Source organism: Suncus etruscus, chromosome 19 (genome assembly GCF_024139225.1).
Source record: "Suncus etruscus isolate mSunEtr1 chromosome 19, mSunEtr1.pri.cur, whole genome shotgun sequence".
Lineage (NCBI taxonomy): Eukaryota > Metazoa > Chordata > Mammalia > Eulipotyphla > Soricidae > Suncus > Suncus etruscus.
The window spans coordinates 35,932,453-35,950,697 of record NC_064866.1 but is presented as its reverse complement, the minus strand read 5'-3'; the positions used below and the strand labels follow the sequence as shown (position 1 = coordinate 35,950,697).

Here is an 18,245-nt window from a genome sequence, read left to right as displayed (position 1 = left end):
TCTCTCACACACACACACACACACACATACACAGACACACACACACACACACACACACAGACACACACCCTCCTGCTTCTCTGCTGCTCCAGTGGCGCACTGCTAGTTAAGACACTGCAGCCCTCTTTCTGCGAGCTGGAATCGTTGCTGGAGGAAGGAACAGCTGAGCCCTTCACCCCGAAAAGACACCGCGTCCCCAACACTCTGCCACGCACGTCCCAGACAGGCAGGCAGGCAGGCAGGCAGGCAGGCAGGCAGGCAGGCAGGCAGGCAGGCAGGCAGGCAGGCAGGAGCCTTCCTACCTACCCAAGGCTGGGGAAAGAAAAAGGGCAGCGTTTGGGAAATCAGGAAAGGGATTGATGGGCGCCTGGAAGAGTACAGGGGGTGTCTGTGTGTTTGTCTCGGGTTGGGGTAGGGTATAAGGGGAGGGGGTGTCAGTGTCTATCGGGGGATAAATGATCAGCGGTATCCAGAGGAAAAATGATTCCTGGAATGATTGAAAACAAAACCAAAAAAAAAAAAAAATAACTGCAACGCATTGCCACGTCTACTTGGAGACGCGCTCTGAATAAACCCACCCCCCCCCAGTGCATTTATTGATTGATTGCGTAGTGGGATACATTATGCATGATGCATGGACAGACAGCTAGCTCCATTGAGGGCCTACCTCCCAGGATGACTTCTCCCCAATTTGCTGCCCACATGGCAGAACCCCCTAGCACCCCGCCCGCCAGGTCTCCCTAAAAGCCAACCGGCGCGCAAATCCTACTGTCATCTTTCTGCGTGGATTTCTAGCCGGATAGATTATTGGGGGAGGCGCACAGCTGACGGGGCGTGCAGCTGGGGGTCCCCGGCACTAGTTGCCCAAAGGGGTTTCACCCTCCTCCTCTCCTCAGCGCCACTCCCCGAGTCTCCCAGTTCGAAACCCGGCTTCAGACCAGACAAATCTCCTTGCACCCCGCGGCTCCCATTTGCACCCGTCTGAGACTTCCAGGTGGTGGTGCGGTGTGTGGGAGACCCCAGGCGCCAGACGGGAATATTGGGGGGAAGGGGTGCTGCTACCAGCGGGGTGGATCTCCCCAAAAGAGTCGACTGCTGGGGTCTGCGGGGACTCTGGTGTAGGAAACCGTTAACTCTTTCCTCCTCGGACGGACCGACGTCGTGACTCCTTAGGCTTTCCCTTTCCCTTCATTGTCAGGGTCTGGGTCTAGCAGCAAATGCTGAGTTTGTTCTAAGGCCAGCAGCCTGCCCACTTCCCTTTTTTTTTTTTTTTTTTTTTTTGAGATCTGGAGTCTATTAAAAATAGTCCGAATTTCAGGCAATGTTGCCTAGTGTTTTTGGTTTTTTTTTCCCTGAATACCATAATGGAAGTGAATGGATAGCTGCGCACATAAAGACATATTCAATATATATTTTAGGGACACGTCTATCTAGAACGTTGCTCTATACAACACAGGATTGGATTCAATATAATTAATGATATATAATCATATACAAAATTATATATGGAGATAGAAATATAAATATATGAATGTATCCATTTAATGTGTCTTTCGGGATCTACTCTTTGGTATTATTCCAGGGCTTAAAAACTTCTTTTTTTTTTTTTTTGACAGCCAGGGCACCCAGCCCTCCACCCCAGCCCCCCAAAAGTAAAGACATCTAGGGGGAGGAGGGCGTGCTAGGAAGGCTTGTACTTAAGATGAATTATTACCCGTTGAGTCTGCCGCTCAACGTTCAATTGTTCAAGGACTGGTAACTTCCTCCCGGGCTAGCGCGCAGCGCATTTGGGCTTTAAGGGTTGCAAATCGCTCCACCCTCCAGGCCTGCGCCCCAAACCAGGGGAACCTCCAATCCCGGGTCTGGGTGGTGTTGCAAAGCCTTCTGTCCCCGCCCGCTGGCCCTGGAGCTCGGATTTGCTTTAAAGTAAAGTAAGTGCACCCTCTACTGGCCTCCGGCTTCTCCGAGCCTGGATTTCCCCCCCCAAGGCCTGGGGGATGGGATGGGGGGCAGGGACGTCTAGAGACAGGGGGTCCTTCAAATGAATTTCCAGCTGCTGCTTCTCATGGCCTGCTAGCCAGCTGCAGAGATGGGGGAGAGAGAGGAATTTCTGGATGGAAAAGTGGGTTCCAGGTCTCCAGTCGTGTATGCCATCAATACTTATAAGTTATCAACACTTTTTCACAATGAATATCACCTTAGGAGAAAGGATGCTTTTTCTGGGTTCCACACGCCCCCAATTCCAAAGTAGTAAAACCAACTCAACTCCAAACTACGATCTGATCACTCAGTTTGAAGGCGATGCTAAGGAAAGGGGAAGATAAGTTGGGACATGAGGAATATATTTGAGTTTGGTTATTATTTTGAAAAATAAAATCAGAATGGTGAGCAATAAAGCGCCATTTGCTTTGATAGTAATGGGCAGGAACATTTGAGGGAACAATAAAATAATGGGTTAGGTAAGGTACCCCCAAGCCAGGAGTGATTTCTGAGCACAGAGCCAGGAGTAACCCCTGAGCAGCGTCACCAGGTGTGGCCCAAAAAACAAAAAACAACAACAACAACAAAAATGGGTGGTAGGATAAGTGGATGAGGAAATGTAATGCAATAAATGGGGAATATAGGGGGAAGGCCTATATCTATCTTGACCCCAGAGCTTAAGAAAGAAAAGGACAGAGAAAAGAAAGGGAAGTAATGGAGAAATAGGAGTTGGGTCTTTGGGGGTGTGGGAGAGTGGTATAGATAAATATCCGAAACATAGACTCAACAGCACTGAAAATATGAGATCTAATTGGCAACCACTGAACTTTGTCATTTGCCTGCCCAGTGAGGGGTGATGGTGGTGGTGGTGGTGGTGGTGTAGGGGGAGGGAGGATGATGGCGTTTGGGAGCACTGGCTTTGAGAATTGGTGTTGAAATATTAGATGCTTAAAGATCACCAATCAATAACTTTGCGAATCACTTTGTGCTTTCATTACAAATTAATTTCTAAAAGGTGTGAAGGTCTATTGAAATAAATCCTTCTCATACCAAAGGCCGAGGTGGGGGAAGGCCAGCGTGCAGGAAATGCAACAGCATGTTTCCAGGTGGATTTCAAGTCAGTTTTTATGAGAAGCCCTTGCTTGACTGAGTCCGATTGCTTGGATGTCTCCCCAGGGAATTTGGCAAGGGGGAGTGGGAGGACACTTCCTGGAAGGCGTCTGGTTGGGGGTGGGGGTGGAGATCCCTGAAATCTTCCTCCTCCTTTGACCTGAAGCTCAAAGATTGCTTTCCACAGGGTCAAAACAAAACCCTTGGGCCCGGAGAGATAGCACAGCGGTGTTTGCCTTGCAAGCAGCTGATCCAGGACCAAAGGTGGTTGGTTCAAATCCCGGTGTCCCATTTGGTCCCCCGTGCCTGCCAGGAGCTATTTCTGAGCAGACAGCCAGGAGTAACCCCTGAGCATCGCCGGGTGTGGCCCCCCAAAAAAACCCCAAAAAACAAACAAAACAAAACAAAACCCAGTAACAGAACCCCAAGACTGACTCAAGGCCCGCCAGCCACTCAAGAGCTCTCCTTTGAGCTACTGGAGTCGTTTTTGAAAGAACCAACGCTCTACTCGACCAGATGGGGCCAGTGGGATGTGGGACTTGGAAACTCAAGAAGATGTTTGACTGTGCCCACAAAGGCCTCTTGCTCCTTTGTCTTAGTACCTACCCTCCCTCCCTTCAGGCAGGTTCTATCACCTAAGGTGTTCCTTTCAAGATAACGCCCCTTCTATAAATGTTTTTTTTTGGGGGGGGGGGCAAATAAGTTGGGGGTCATTCTGTTTTACAGCCCAGGAAATGATAGTTCAATCTTTTTTGTGGTGAAGGAACTCCGGTGCTTTTCTTTCAGTCATTTTATTAAAAAAAAAAAAACACTTTTGACCTAGAGGAGACTTTTGTCGGCTTGAGAAATACTAGGGGAGATTGGAATCAACCATTCCGTTGGAGATGACCAAAGAGATACAAGCTCATTGCAGAGGGATAATTGTAAACTAGAGAAAAGGAAAATCAGGGTCTGAAAAGACTTTCTGATGCTGATCAGTCGGTAGCTACTGGTCCAAATCCTTGAAGGATTCTGCGACTGTTGAGTTTCTGTTTTATTGTTTGGGGGCTATTCTGGGCTCTCTGCTGGGGTGTGAGTGACTGTGTGGGTGGGTGGGTAGTGGGGTCCACTCACATCTAGACCTCGAATGGACAAATAATGCATGCCAGCCCTTGAGCCATCTCTCTAGCTCTTTAGGAGCATTTTTTTAAAGATAATAACTTCCTTGGGGGCCTGAGAGATAGCACAAAGGTAGGGCATTTGCTTTGCGCATTGTGCACCCAGGACCGATGGTTGAATCTGGGCATCCCATATGGTCCCCGGAGCCTGCCAGCAGTGATTTCTGAGCGTGGAGCCAGGAGTAACCCCTGAGTGCCTCTAAGTGTGACTCCAAAACAAAATAAAATAAAACACAAAAATCTTCCTTTTGGAAGTCAGGATAAGGTGTGTTTTGAACAAATACTCCTGTTTTTTTTTTGTTTTGTTTTGTTTTGGTTTGGTTTTTGGGCCACACCCGGCGGTGCTCAGGGGATACTCCTGGCTGTCTGCTCAGAAATAGCTCCTGGCAGGCACGGGGGACCGTATGGGACACCGGGATTCGAACCAACCACCTTTGGTCCTGGATTGGCTGCTTGCAAGGCAAACGCTGCTGTGCTATCTCTCCGGGCCCTTATTTTATATTATCTTTCTCTTTCTTTTTGCACTCCGGCATGATTTGATTTTAGAACCGAGACCATTGTGTGGTGCTTGTCTTTATTACTGTAGTGCTCACTGGATATTTAATTTGATATTTCTTTCTGTATTGTTGTGGTGTTTTAATTACCTTTTTCATGTCCTTGCTCAAACTGAGGTTGAAAGCCTCTAGAAGGTCTCCGCCCATTTTCAAAGCATTTGACTTCTTTTTTTTTATTTATTTATTTTTATTTTTATTTTATTTTATTTTTTTTTTTGGTTTTTGGGCCACACCCAGCGGTGCTCAGGGGTTACTCCTGGCTGTCTGCTCAGAAATAGCTCCTGGCAGGCACGGGGGACCGTATGGGACACCGGGATTCGAACCAACCACCTTTGGTCCTGGATCGGCTGCTTGCAAGGCAAACACCGCTGTGCTATCTCTCTGGGCCCAAATACTCCTAATTAGGAGTTTAAGAGACTGGATCTCCACTCATTTTAATTGCCCCCTTCTTTGTTGGGGGGAGGGGAAGGCTGCTGGGTTTCTAATAGGCAAGTCACCCCCAAGGACAGCTTTGTTATCACCTGCACTGAAGGTAAACAATCCCTTAAGATTGCTTCACTCAAAGGAACCCTTTTTCTTCCTGAACCCTACAAAGAGGAATCCTAAATTTGCGCAAGCTCATATTCTCGCAACGGCAGTGCTGTCCCTTTTGAATTCAGGAAAAAAGTAAGTCAGACTCGTCTTCATCCTGCTCCCCTCTTTGAAGATCTTGTCCCCCTCCCTCCCCTGCAGAACTTTTTACAGCTGAGCTGATCTGTCCACAGGTTACCTGTGGCTGGTAAGGAAGGGCACTAACTCTGCTGTCCAGGTGATGTGATGAAAATGCTACTTGGTACTAGTAGAGTTAACAGAAACACTCTGCCCCATGGCGGATTGTTATCCCATGTTCCCTCACTTGGTCTGAGGACTGTCAAAGCATCAGAAGTAATGTAAGAGGATAGAGTTAAGAATACCTTTTTCTTTTCTTTCTTTCTTTCTTCCAAACCCCATGACTCTCAGGGGTTACTCCTGGCTCTGCACTCAGAAATCGCTCCTGGCTTGGGGGACCAAATGGGATGCCGAGGAATCAAATAGTGGGTCCGTCATAGGTTAGTGCCTGCAAGGCAGACACTCTACTGCTTCCGCCACTGCTCCAGCGCCAAGAATACCTACCTATTTCTCACCGAAAGATCGTAATGAAGTAAAAGCTAATGGATTAAAAACCAAGCTAGCCAGGTTCTAGTAAAAAAAAAAAAAAAAAAGAGGGGGGGAGCTTTACAGCATTGTAATGCCACCCAGGTACCCCAAAGAGAGGAACAGAGAGAGGCTGAAGAAAATAGCATTCAGTCTCCTACACTTGTAGGGCTGAGAACAAAAAAAAAGGCTGGAAAGAAAGTCTTTGTGCATTTTACAAATCTGGGCTCTCCCACCCACCACCCCTTGCTGCAAACATACTACATAAATGAAAGCAGCTCAATGGGAAAAAAGAAATGCATCTGTGTGTTTTCATAGAAAATCCAAGAGCCTGTATTTTTTGTGTGTCACTGAGTACATTTTGTGTGTGTGTGTGTGTGTGTGTGTGCGTGTGTGTGTGTGTGTTCACCTTTGACCTCAGACCCGGGCTAAAGGTCCGAAACTGGAGCTTGTCTATGCCATCTCATCTACAGTTTGGCATTCTCTCCTGTTCTCTCATGGTCCTTCGAGGACCCAGTAACTGCTGCAGTAGACAAATGGTTCCTTTGTTTCCTTGCTTCAAAGGCTTGGTTTATTGTTTCCGTAGTGCCAAACCCAAGTAGATCTCAGAAGTTTCCACCCTTTCGCTCTCTTGGCCTGTCTGGACCTTCTGCGCTGCTTCTGTCCCCAAGCTGGGCCCTAGTTCACTTGGTCGTGCAGTGGGCTTGGTAGGAGCCTCTCTGAGGGGCAAATCTTTGTCCCTTTTAACCTTCCTTTGGAAGCTGGTTAGATAAAAGGGACCTAGTCCTTCTGACTTGCAGAGACCCCACAATCAGGCTTCTGCCTTTCTGAGAACAGTTCACTTTGGGAACTTCTCTCTGGAAAATGGTCTCTTTCCCTCCTCCCTCCTTGGAAACAGATTTCATTCCGGAAGAAGCGTTCTTGAAGGTATCTAGTGACCTTGGGACCCCAAAGCCTCTTTTCCATTTTGCTTCTCCACTTTGCTGTCCTTGGGGGAGGGGGGGATGTTCTCAACTGGAGTTCTTAACTCCAGTGCTTAGCTGGAAGACCTTTGGGGGTATTGCTAAGGGATGAGGGCTTACCTCTTGTTATTTTCCTGTGGGGGAGAGGCCCAGGAAAGCATTTAAGTGCCCTAGAATACCCAGTACAGTACCCACAGTGATTAAGGTGGGCCCACTAAGTACACTATTAGGGCTAAATCCTTGGTAGGAGTCCACGCTCTCCCCTTACTCCTTCTCTCTGCTGGCATTCTCATTCCTCTCTCCTTTTGCCCAGAGACCTTGTACTCTCTAGTCCCCAAAAGCCCTGGCATCACACACCAACAAAAATTCTTCAGTAACTTCCAATGGTTGAAAAGAAGGTTTTGACTTCAGCTTAGCTGTCAGACTGTTCTAGCATTAGATGCTTAGTCATTTTCCATCTAGACTTGATTAGGAATTTATTTTTCATTTTTTTCTTTATAAAAATTCCTCTGTGGGGGCCCGGAGAGATAGCACAGCGGCGTTTGCCTTGCAAGTAGCCGATCCAGGACCAAAGGTGGTTGGTTGGAATCCCGGTGTCCCATATGGTCCCCGTGCCAGCCAGGAGCTATTTCTGAGCAGACAGCCAGGAGTAACCCCTGAGCAAGACCGGGTGTGGCCCAAAAACCAAAAAAAAAAAAAAAAATTCCTCAGTGGGCCTGGTCCAATTCCTTGACATTCAGTAGATATCTTGATCACGCACACTTGTCATGTTGTAGTGCATGCCTCATATATGCAGGGTCTTTAGTTCCTGGTACCACATGATTCTGAGAGTATCATTCGAGAGTCTTAAGCACAGCTGGTCCAAAATCTGTGAGGAGTGACTCCTATGCAAAACCAAACCAAGCAGACTCAAACAAACAACAACAACAACAAAAAGGGTCGGAGAGATAGCACAATGGTAGGATGTTTGCCTTGCAAGCAGCCAATCCAGGACAGACAGTGATTTGAATCCCGGCATCCCATTTGATTCCCTGTGCCTACCAGGAACAATTTCTGAGCTCAGAGCCAGGAGAAACCCCTGAGCACTGACGGGTGTGACCCCCAAAGCAAAAAAGCAAAAAACCAACCAAACAAAAACAGAGATTCAGTAGAGGTCTTGATCATGCACACTTGTCATGACCAAAACACTGGCTTTATTTTTACTTTAGTTACTTATTATAGTTGTTGTTGTTGTGTTGAGCCGCCTCAGAGGTACTCAGGAGTTACTTCTGGCTCTGTGCCAAAGGTCACTCCTTGTAGTAGCAAAGTAACATATGCCGTGCTGGGGATTTAACTGGGTTTGGCTGTGTCTAAACCTTTGACCTCTCTGGTCCAAAGGGCCCTGGGTTTAAACCCTGGCATCACACACACAAACACAAATGTTTCAGTAGCTTCCAATGGCTGAAAATGAGGCTCTCCCTTCTTCACTAAGCATTTAGTTTTCTTCTATCATGCTTTTCACTTTTTCTGTCTCTACTTTCTACTCAGCAACCTGTGACAAGCAATTGCCCCCTTTTCATTGTGTTCAAGTAATTGGCTCAGTCTTACTGCTACTCCTTGATATTTTCTTTGGTCACACCCGGCGGGTGCTCAGGGGTTACTCCTGGCTGTCTGCTCAGAAATAGCTCCTGGCAGGCATGGGGGACCATATGGGACACCGGGATTCGAACCAACCACCTTTGGACCTGGATCGGCTGCTTGCAAGGCAAATGCCGCTGTGCTATCTCTCCGGGCCCTGATATTTTCAAGGCATTGCATAGGCATTTCCCTCCTTTAATGGAATTCATCTGACGACCATCAGAGTCTGTTCTTCGAAAGACCCCAGAGTGCAAGGGAGGCTCTAGTTTCTGCTAAACTATATGGTTGCTTGTTTTTGTTTTTTTTTTTTTTGTTGTTGTTGTTGTTGCCCTGGAGTGCTGAAATAGTTTTCTTTCAAAAGAGAGATCCATCCCCCCCACCCCGTCATATATGAATTCTATCTAGTTTTGAATCCACATTTTCTCCTAGCATATCTTAAATCAAGCATTGCAAATGCAAATGCTTACAAGGGACCCAACAGGGAATGTAAACGAGGAGGCATCAGGTCGTGGTGGGGACCTGGGTAAAATGGAGAACATTTGTCTGTATCAAGCACTTAGCACCTCATTTATTGCCTAGCACTACTTGGGAATAGCCCTTGTAGTTTTTCAGGGAAGGTAGAAATTTGGGTTTTATGTTGACATCTGACGGAGAAGCTTAATAGTCTATGGGATAGATATAGAAATGAAATTTGGGGGCCGAAATGTCAACTTCCAAGTCTCCGTTGTGTTCCATTTTGGAGCTTCTGACAAACCTTCCATTGCTTTTAGTGGTTTAGGCATCACAGCATTCTTATGTGACAGGAAGTCTAACAGTCTAATAGCTGCTAATGTGGATTCACATGTCTGACTGGGTTGACCAGAAGTTTCTGAATTCAGGACTAATTTGATCTTATTCACATTTGCTTCTTCTGAGCAAACTCCTTTGTTCTTCAATTCTCTGGATGTCATCTCTAGGGGGCATGGTTTCTAGAGCTGAGTATAGTGCCTGGGTACTGGGCGGCCCTCAGTAATGCTTATTGAATGAATGACATTCAGAAGCAAGTTTTGAGTTCAATCCATGCCCAGCCAGGCTCAGTTTGATTAAAAGAGAGATGCCTTGAAAATCCATCTGTGTTTCTTTACCACTTATGGTTGGTCAGTGCTTTGAGAATTAGAACACAGGCAATGAAGATGGGAATAAACCTTGAGAAGGGAGTCAAACTCAGAGACCAAAACCCAAATGCAATCAAGATGAAATTAAACCAGAACTCACAATGGTTCAAAGAAGGCCATGCTACAGGTACAATTCCCCCACAATTTTATCATAACATCATTCAGAGGAAATTCTTAGAAGAATAAAAGTGAAGGAATATGCAGGGAGACAGGTATGGGGCCTGGGCCAGGGATGTGATGACCTATTGCTGGACATCAACTTAACATTTCCACAAAGATGAACTAGCATAGCAAAGGTCAATATCATCAAAGCTTATAATCAATCAGTATGATATCATGAAAACCTTCTCTAAGTTTTATTCTATATGAGTTATGTCACGGGTGAAATATATCCCAGAGAGTTAAAATGTTAAAGAGTCACTGAATCGGTTCATTAAATCTCCATTGTAATTTTGTGAAGTATTGATTAAAAATCTTTTTTTTTTTTTGGGCTTTTGGGTCACATCCGGCAGCACTCAGGGGTTACTCCTGGCTCTATGCTTAGAAGTCTTCCCTGGCAGGCACAGGGGATCACCATATGGATGCCGGGATTCAAAAATGTCCTTCTGCATAAAAGGCAAATGCCTTACCTCCATGCTAACTCTCCAGCCCCTAAAAATCTTTTTTTTTACAAGGGCCAGTAGGTAGGTAGGTAGTGTCTTGCCTTGCATGAAGCTTACCTGGGTTTTATCTCTGGCACCCTATATGATCCTCCTAGCCCACCAGGAGTGACCCCTAAGCACAGAGCCAGGAGTAACTCCCAGCACTGAGCCTAATATGACATCTAAACAACAATAATAGCAAAGAACAACTAGCAACAACAACAAAGGCTTTTAACATACAGGCGTTGGGGAGGCCGTTGTTGAGGCATTTGTAAGACCTTGTTCACATGAGTTGACCACCTGGACTGAAAAGCTTCTGCTGCACACCTTAGTTTATTGGCAAGTTAGTGATGCTTGAGACTGTAAAACAGATTTTGGTTTCTGTAAGGAAGAGGCCTTGGATGGGAGACATATAGAGAATGGGAGGTAATCTGACAAATCTAGAAAATATTTTTATTTTGTTTTTGGGTCACACCCAGTGGCACTCAGGGGTTACTCCTGGCTCTGCACTCACAAATCGCTCCTGGCAGGCTCAGGGGACCATATGGAGGGCCAGAATTCGAACCACCATCCGTCCTGAATCAACTGCGTGCAAGGCAAATGCCCAACTGCTGTGCTATAACTCTGGCCCCAAACCTTTTGAGTTTTATGGGTCCCTCAAATTGCAGCCTCACAATTCTGGAGAAATTACTCCACAGAGTCAAATCCTTTATTTCCCCATCTATGGAAAACGGCAATACCTCCAGTGACCAGAGTTTTCTTAAAGATGAGGCAAGAATGCAATTGCCCTTAAAAATGAAAGCTCTTTTGTTGACCTTAGATTTAGCAATGTTCTTTATCTTCCAGACCCTGTTTTAAAACGAAAAGAAAAATTTTTTTCAGATAGGAATGCTATTGCCTACCCAAGGATTTTGTTTGTGCAAGAATCCTCGGTGAGCATGCACCGTAAATTCCAAGCTCTGGATCTTAGCTGGCATCTTGGTGGCTGTTTATATGCGGTAGGTCTTATCAAGGGTCTATGTTCATTGATCGATTCCTGTCTCTCCAGGCTGTCAAGGCCCCTGGCCTACAGTTTGCAAGATCAAGTGGACTCCTGTCTGTGCCCTAGCTCAAGGTATTTGGAGCATCAGTGCTTTCTCTGGCCTGATGCCTGTGGGCCAACTTACACACCTTTGCAGCATCTCTGCAGGGAGAAGGCGGCAGACATTGGAAACCTGCCAGGGGACTTCACAGGTCCCAAAAAGAATTTTTCAAAAGGGCTGATTTGGTAATAGGCAGAGGGGAATTCCACGGATAAATAATAATTTATGCAAGGAATGCCATCTGCCTCCCCGTTGAAGCATTTGTGCATAATTGCAGGCTCAATTCCCTCCCCATTCCTTGCCCTTTACCTTTCAACTCTTTAAATAATCATATCGACACCTCTGTGAACTGACTGAGGTGCCGGAGAGGCACAGGGAGAGGCACCTCGTCCTCTAGCTGCAGAGTTTGCCATTAAACTCAAATAATTAATTTTAAGCATCGGAGGATTCAACACTAAATAAAAACATATTGAAGTTCTGGCCAGTATATCTGATTGTTGTGAGGCAAATTAATAAAAACTGGTTTTCACCGGAGATATGAAATTGTAAATTAAATTTGGTCCTGGAACAAAGACTCTGTTCTAAGGTTCTTTAATTAGATTAGGAATCAAAACCTGTATACCCTCAGCTTCGCTCCACAGCACCCTTTCTTAATTTTATTTTTATTTTGACAGCTATGCGAATGTTTGGGGACTTTATTTATGCCTGAGTTCTTCTGTCTTTGCAGCTTGGATCAAGTCTGGTGGAGGTAGTGAGAGATAAACCTGAGTTTAGGGAGGAGGGCAAGATGGCACTGGAAAGCTCAGGACCATTTGGGGCTTCATGATAAAGCACTTAGAACAGAAGCAATAAATGTCTCGAGGACTGAATCTTGCCTGCTGCTCTCTTGGCTCAGATGCAAGTTTTGACCTTCCCAGCATTTAAAATAACTTGACTGCCAATACCAAAAGGTCAATAGATTTCACATAAAACTCAAATTTCAGTTTCCCTTGAAAAATTAGCTTGAGCAATCCTGAACTTGCATTCCTAAATAGATGGGGGTTCCACAACCATCAGATCTTAGGAAAAGTCTCCAGCTTTTTCCATTAGCCTGAGGCCTCACCTCTCTCTTCGGCTCACTCCACTCAACTTAGCCCCAGTCCACTTCTGGTTTCTGTCTGTCTTGGTAGGCGCTGGAGTTTATGATGCCTGATTTAGACCATTTCTTGTGTATTCATCATTCTGATTGTAAAGAAAAATGTCATCCTTGTAAGGGAGGCAATCAGGAAATATTTACTGGAATACAACAGCACTAGCTAATAGTAAGCATATGTACCATATATCTGACCCTATGTTTTTGTTTGTTTTAAACAACAGCTTCATTGAAGTACAATGCACATACTGGTCTAGGAATGTGGCTCAGAGGTTGAGAAGGGTATACGGCCCTGAATTCTATTTCCGGCATTGGAAAAAAACATGCTGCTTTCTAATATGTTTTCTAATATGTTCACAGGGCTATGCTATCGTCTCTGTACAATCAACTTTGGAACATTTTCATGATGTTCAAAAGAAACCTTGGGCCTACTGGTTACTTCTCTTTTCCTCTCAATATCTTAGTCCTAAGAAACTGTTAGTCAATCTACTTTTAGCCTCTTTGTATTTGCTTAGGTTAACCCCTACTGTAAATGAACTCATACAGTTAATTTTTAGTCCTCTAACATTCTCTTTCACTCGGTATAATATTTGCAAGGTTCATCCGTGCTGCATAAATATATCATTTGTTTTATTGCTAAATATTTTTTAGTTGTATGGAAAGATACTCTTTACTCCTTCCTTTACCTATTGGGGCTACTTTGTATTGCTTCCTCTTTTTAATATGTAAATCATGAGGCTCTGAATATTTTGGTGTGAATATTCATTTTTATTTCTCTTGGAAATATACAGTATATGCATGCCATTCATGTATATAACCTTGCATAGAGACATGCGTTACGCATACATAAACATACACACATGGGGATGGAGAGATAGTATAACAGGAATATAACTCTTTTACACATGATTAATTCGAGTGCAGAGCCAGGAGTAACCCTTGAACATCACTGGGTGTGATCTAAAAACAAAAAACAAAAAATAGTGCTCGCTTCGGCAGCACATATATTAAAATTGGATACGATACAGAGAAGATTAGCATGGCCCCTGTGCAAGAATGATACGCAAATTCGTGAAGCATTTTATATTTTTTATATGAGGGAAGTAGAAAGCCTGTCTAGAGTACAGGCAGGGATGGGGTGGGGAGGAGGGAAATTTGGGACATTAGTGATGGGAATGTTGCACTGGTGATGGGGGGTGTTCTTTGCATGACTGAAACCCAACCACAATCATGTTTGTATCAAGGTGTTTAAACAAAATATTATTAAAAAAAATAAATCAAATCTAAACTTCCAAATCTGAAACAAACAACCAAAGCAAAACCAAAACAAACAAAAAACCCAACCAAACCCAAATAAAAAAAAATTCAACCCAAATAAATGTGCAAGACATTTCTTCATATGTTAATTCTCGGTTTATCCTTTTGAAAAACCGCCAAACTGCTTATACTTCTATCAGTGGTCTAGGAGAGGCCCAATTCCTGCCTATCTTCAACAATACTTGTTGTTATCAGTCCTTTTTTTAAAATCATAGTCCTATTAGTGGGTCATTGTGATTTTGATTTGCATTTCCCTGATGGCTAATGATACTGTGCACCTTTTCATGTGCTGATTGGCCATTTGCCAGGCCTGTTGAAAGCGAGTCATTCTCCGCTTTTAACAACCTTGGGAGATAAGTGCTGTTATTACCACCCTTTCCGATTTCTTGCCAGGCCAGTCTTCTGCTTGCAAGCTTTCTTTTCAGGGGATGGAATTATTTCCTTATTACATGCAAGGAAAGTTTAGTTCCTGGTTCTGGCGAAGGGTGCAAATCTTAGAAGACTATCTGATGATGTGTTCCCACTTAATAACTCAATAATTTAGTTACTCCTATGATCAAGTTTTTTTCTGATTTGGGAGCTTGTGCTTGTTGTCGTCTCTGTTTCAGAGTCTTTTTTTTTTTTCGGGCCATGCCCATTTGATGCTCAGGGGTTACTCCTAGCTAAGCGCTCAGAAATAGCCCCTGGCTTGGGGGGATCATATGGGACGCTGGGGGATCCAACCGCAGTCCTTCCTTGGCTAGTGCTTGCAAGGCAGACACCTTACCTCTAGCGCCACCTCGCCGGCCCGTTTCAGAGTCTTTGTCTCAGTTATTCATCTTCTAAATTCTTTGAGAGTTTTCAGATTCCCTAACCTTCCGCCTAATCTGGATATTCTGCTCAAAATACTCTGGATTAATGTACAAGAAACCTGTCATTAGCATATATACATTTATGCACATATATTTGCATATACACATCTACTTATATGCATACATATACACACATACATATATATATATATACATAGGTTTTACCTTTGTTGGTTTTGGGGACCTGCTCCTGCCAGTGCTTGGAAAATATGATGTACCATGGAAAGGAATCTAGGCCCGCATGCAAAGCTTGAGCAAAACATACTGAGTTATCTCTCTGGCCCTTTCCTTAGCTTTTTTTTTTTTTCTTTTGAATTGCTGGGGATTGAATTCAGGTCTCATTCAGACGAGTATTGCATCCCTAACTCTTAATTTTCTTGTTTTTCTTTTAAACAAAAAAATGGGAGGGGAAGAGAGAATACAGTGGATAAAGGGCTTGCCTTGCATGCAACCAACCCAGGTTCAATACTCACAGGGTATAGAACAACAACTCAGAGGGTCCTCGGAGTCTACCAGGAGTGATTCCTGAGTGCGGAGTCGTGAGTAACTCCTGAGCACTACAGGGTGTGGTCCAAACACCCCCCCCCCAAAAAAAAAAAACTCTGAAATTCTGTTTGGTACATTGATGAGAACATGATTTCTTTTATAGTGCATTTAATCCTATATTCCAAAAATCATTTCAAGTAATGAAAACATCATTTAAAATGGCTATAAACTATTTTATTAAGTGATTATAAAAATAGCGCACTCCACCATTTCCTTTTACAATGTTTGAATTGCTTTATTGTTTTGATATGGTATAAAACACTGATGTGAACATTTTGGAACATAAAGCTTTTTCTATATTTAGGATTGTTTTCCTAGAGTGTGAGAAATACAAGAGGCATTTGCTAAGGTGCTGTGGGGAAGAATATACATTGATAACTTTAACATCAGGCTTATTACCGTTCTGAAAAAACGAGAGCTTGGCTTGGACCTGCGTTTCTTTGATGAATATGGGATAAACCTAATAATTACACAAACACGGGAATTGGATCTTAATTGATATGTCAATTAAAAAAATAGATACTTCATTATTGTACCATTTTCCCAAAGGAGCCCCAGGAAAGACCGAATGAGAGCAGTTATTGGCAAGGATAAGAGAATAAAGTGGCTCCGATCACCTCAATAAAACTGCTGATAATGGGGATTTGTAGATAAGGCAGAAGGACATATGGTAGAACTATTTCACTGTAGCTCATTTTTTTTCTAGGCTTATCAGAAGGTGGGGGGGGGGGGCTGCTGTACTGTCCATGGTGGCTGCTCTTTCACAGCGGGGCCTTTGGAGTTGGTCATTGTCTCTCGAGGCTGGGATAAATGCCACCCGGGAGACCCATTGAGGGCACAGAGAGAATTCCAATCTTTGACTTTCTTCCTGCTGTTTACATGTATTCATTATGCGTCTCACTGCAACCAGATCGGAAGTGGGCCATTCTTATTTACCTTTTTTTTTTTTTGCAGAAGGGAGACATGCAACCTGAGGAAGCAACATAATCTACCTTGGACCCAACCGGAAGCAGTGGGGAAGCAGAGATCAAACCTTGACAAGTCTAAAGCCAGTTGGATTTGTTCAAATTTGGGAAAGTCGATGCTTTCCCATTAGTTGTGAGCCCCAAATCAACCAACTAACAAAACCTCCCCAACACAAAACAACTCCCCTAGCCCCCCACCCCCTCACCCTCGCAAACTGGTGTTTTTCTATGTAGGTTCAGAATGGAGATCCCTGGGCCTGGAGAGATAGCACAGCGGCGTTTGCCTTGCAAGCAGCAGATCCAGGACCAAAGGTGGTTGGTTCGAAGCCCGGTGTCCCATATGGTCCCCCATGCCTGCCAGGAGCTATTTCTGAGCAGACAGCCAGGAGTAACCCCTGAGCATCGCCGGGTGTGACCGAAAAACAAAACAAAACAAACAAACAAACAAAAAGAATGGAGATCCCTGTCATGGAAGGCAACGTTCAGAACTTGTCTTTAGGGAGTTGGCTGAAGCTGAGTTAAATCTGAGCCATAAAACAAGCCACCAGAATTAGCAGATTACTTGCTGTGAATAAACCATCTAAGTATTACAGCAGAGCTGAACTAAAAGTTTTGTGTCTCTCAATGACGCTTGGAATCTTATCTGTGATCTTACATTTTTTAAGAGTAGATAAAGGTGCACAGAACGATTGAGAGGAAGCAAGAGAGATTTCCACATACTCCCTGCCTCCCTCCACATCTGCACAGGATCCCATTAGAATGCTGCCTGATGGGCTGAGAATATAATCCAGCGGGTAGGGTGCTTGTTATGGATACGGTAGTATGAATTTGATCTTCAGCATCCCATATGATTCCCGGAGCCCACCAGGAATGAATTCTGAGTGCAGAACTAGGAGTAACCTCTGAGCAGCCGTGGGTGTGGCTCCTTTGACTCCCCCTCTATAAAGAAAAGCCCATCATTTATCTTAGGTCTCACACTAGGGGTTGTGCACTCTATGACTAGATAAATAAATAATGGATGATCCTTTAGGAAGGGGCATCCAAAGTATTGACTTAATCCATCCTCTGATTTCCACCTGTTCTAAATCCACACCCACCGGCAGCTAGTGACATTTCCAATGTTTTCATAGTTCGGCCTTTTTCAGAATGCTGTAGAATTGAAATCAAAGAGAACTTTTTTTTTTAGTGAAAGTTTGACTTTCTCACTGTTAGGTAATTTCTTTTTAGCACAGAATGCTATTTCATTTTCTGGCTGTTCTACAGTTGATGTCTCTCCATTGAAGTATCAAAGGCCTTTTGGTTTTGTCAATTTTGAAGAAGACAATTATAAATATACATTTTCAGGTTTCAATGTAGACATATATACACACAGACATACATTTGTTGTTGTTGTTTTGGGCTCACACCCGATGACACTCAGGTGTTACTCCTAGCTCTGCACCTTAGAAATAGCTCCTGGTAGGCTTGAAGGGCTATGAGAGATGCCAGGATTGAACCTGGGTCAGCCGTGTGCAAGGCAAACACTGTATATATACCCTGTGCTATCGCTTCAGCCCCTTAAAGGAACTTCTTAGGGGAATATCAAATGCCCAATGGCAATGAAAATGAAGAGCAGGAGAAATGATAGGAAACTTACCACTTAGGTGGCATGAGGGTGGGGTGGGGATAAGCTAGGGAAAGGAACCCTGGGAGAATGGAGGGAGAGTGCCTGCCACAAAGGCAGGCGAGAGAGGGGGGGCAAGAGGGAAACCAGAGATATTGATAGAAAGCGGTGAGCACTGGTGAAGGGACTGGTGTTGGAACAAACTATGCCTGAAACTCAATCATAAATATCTTTGTGATTTTGTAATTCATGGTGGTGCAATTAAAAAAAGTTAAAGTGGAGCCAGGCTAGACAAAACAAGATTCTTTTCATGGATGTGATACCTAAGGATTTAGAAAGCAGTTCTTCTCTCAGTTTTGCTGAAATATATTCTGGGTGCCCCTAATTGGCTCATGTAGCTT

General features: G+C 44.3%; 1 protein-coding gene and 1 non-coding gene across 2 annotated transcripts in view; one reads left to right on the top strand and one right to left on the bottom strand.

Annotated features, from left to right (window-relative positions):
• Positions 1–18,245, bottom strand: part of MYC (MYC proto-oncogene, bHLH transcription factor) — a 64,859-nt gene that overhangs the window by 6,659 nt on the left and 39,955 nt on the right. Inside the window, exons 2-3 of the mRNA XM_049765620.1 lie at positions 823–1,102; positions 668–740 (exon numbers count right to left, since the gene is read on the bottom strand). Coding sequence (XP_049621577.1) covers positions 668–740; positions 823–1,102 — 353 coding nt within the window. The remainder of the gene's footprint in view (positions 1–667; positions 741–822; positions 1,103–18,245) is intronic.
• On the top strand, positions 13,546–13,653 carry LOC125997681 (U6 spliceosomal RNA). Its single transcript, XR_007491719.1, has one exon. It is a non-coding gene; the product is annotated as a U6 spliceosomal RNA (small nuclear RNA).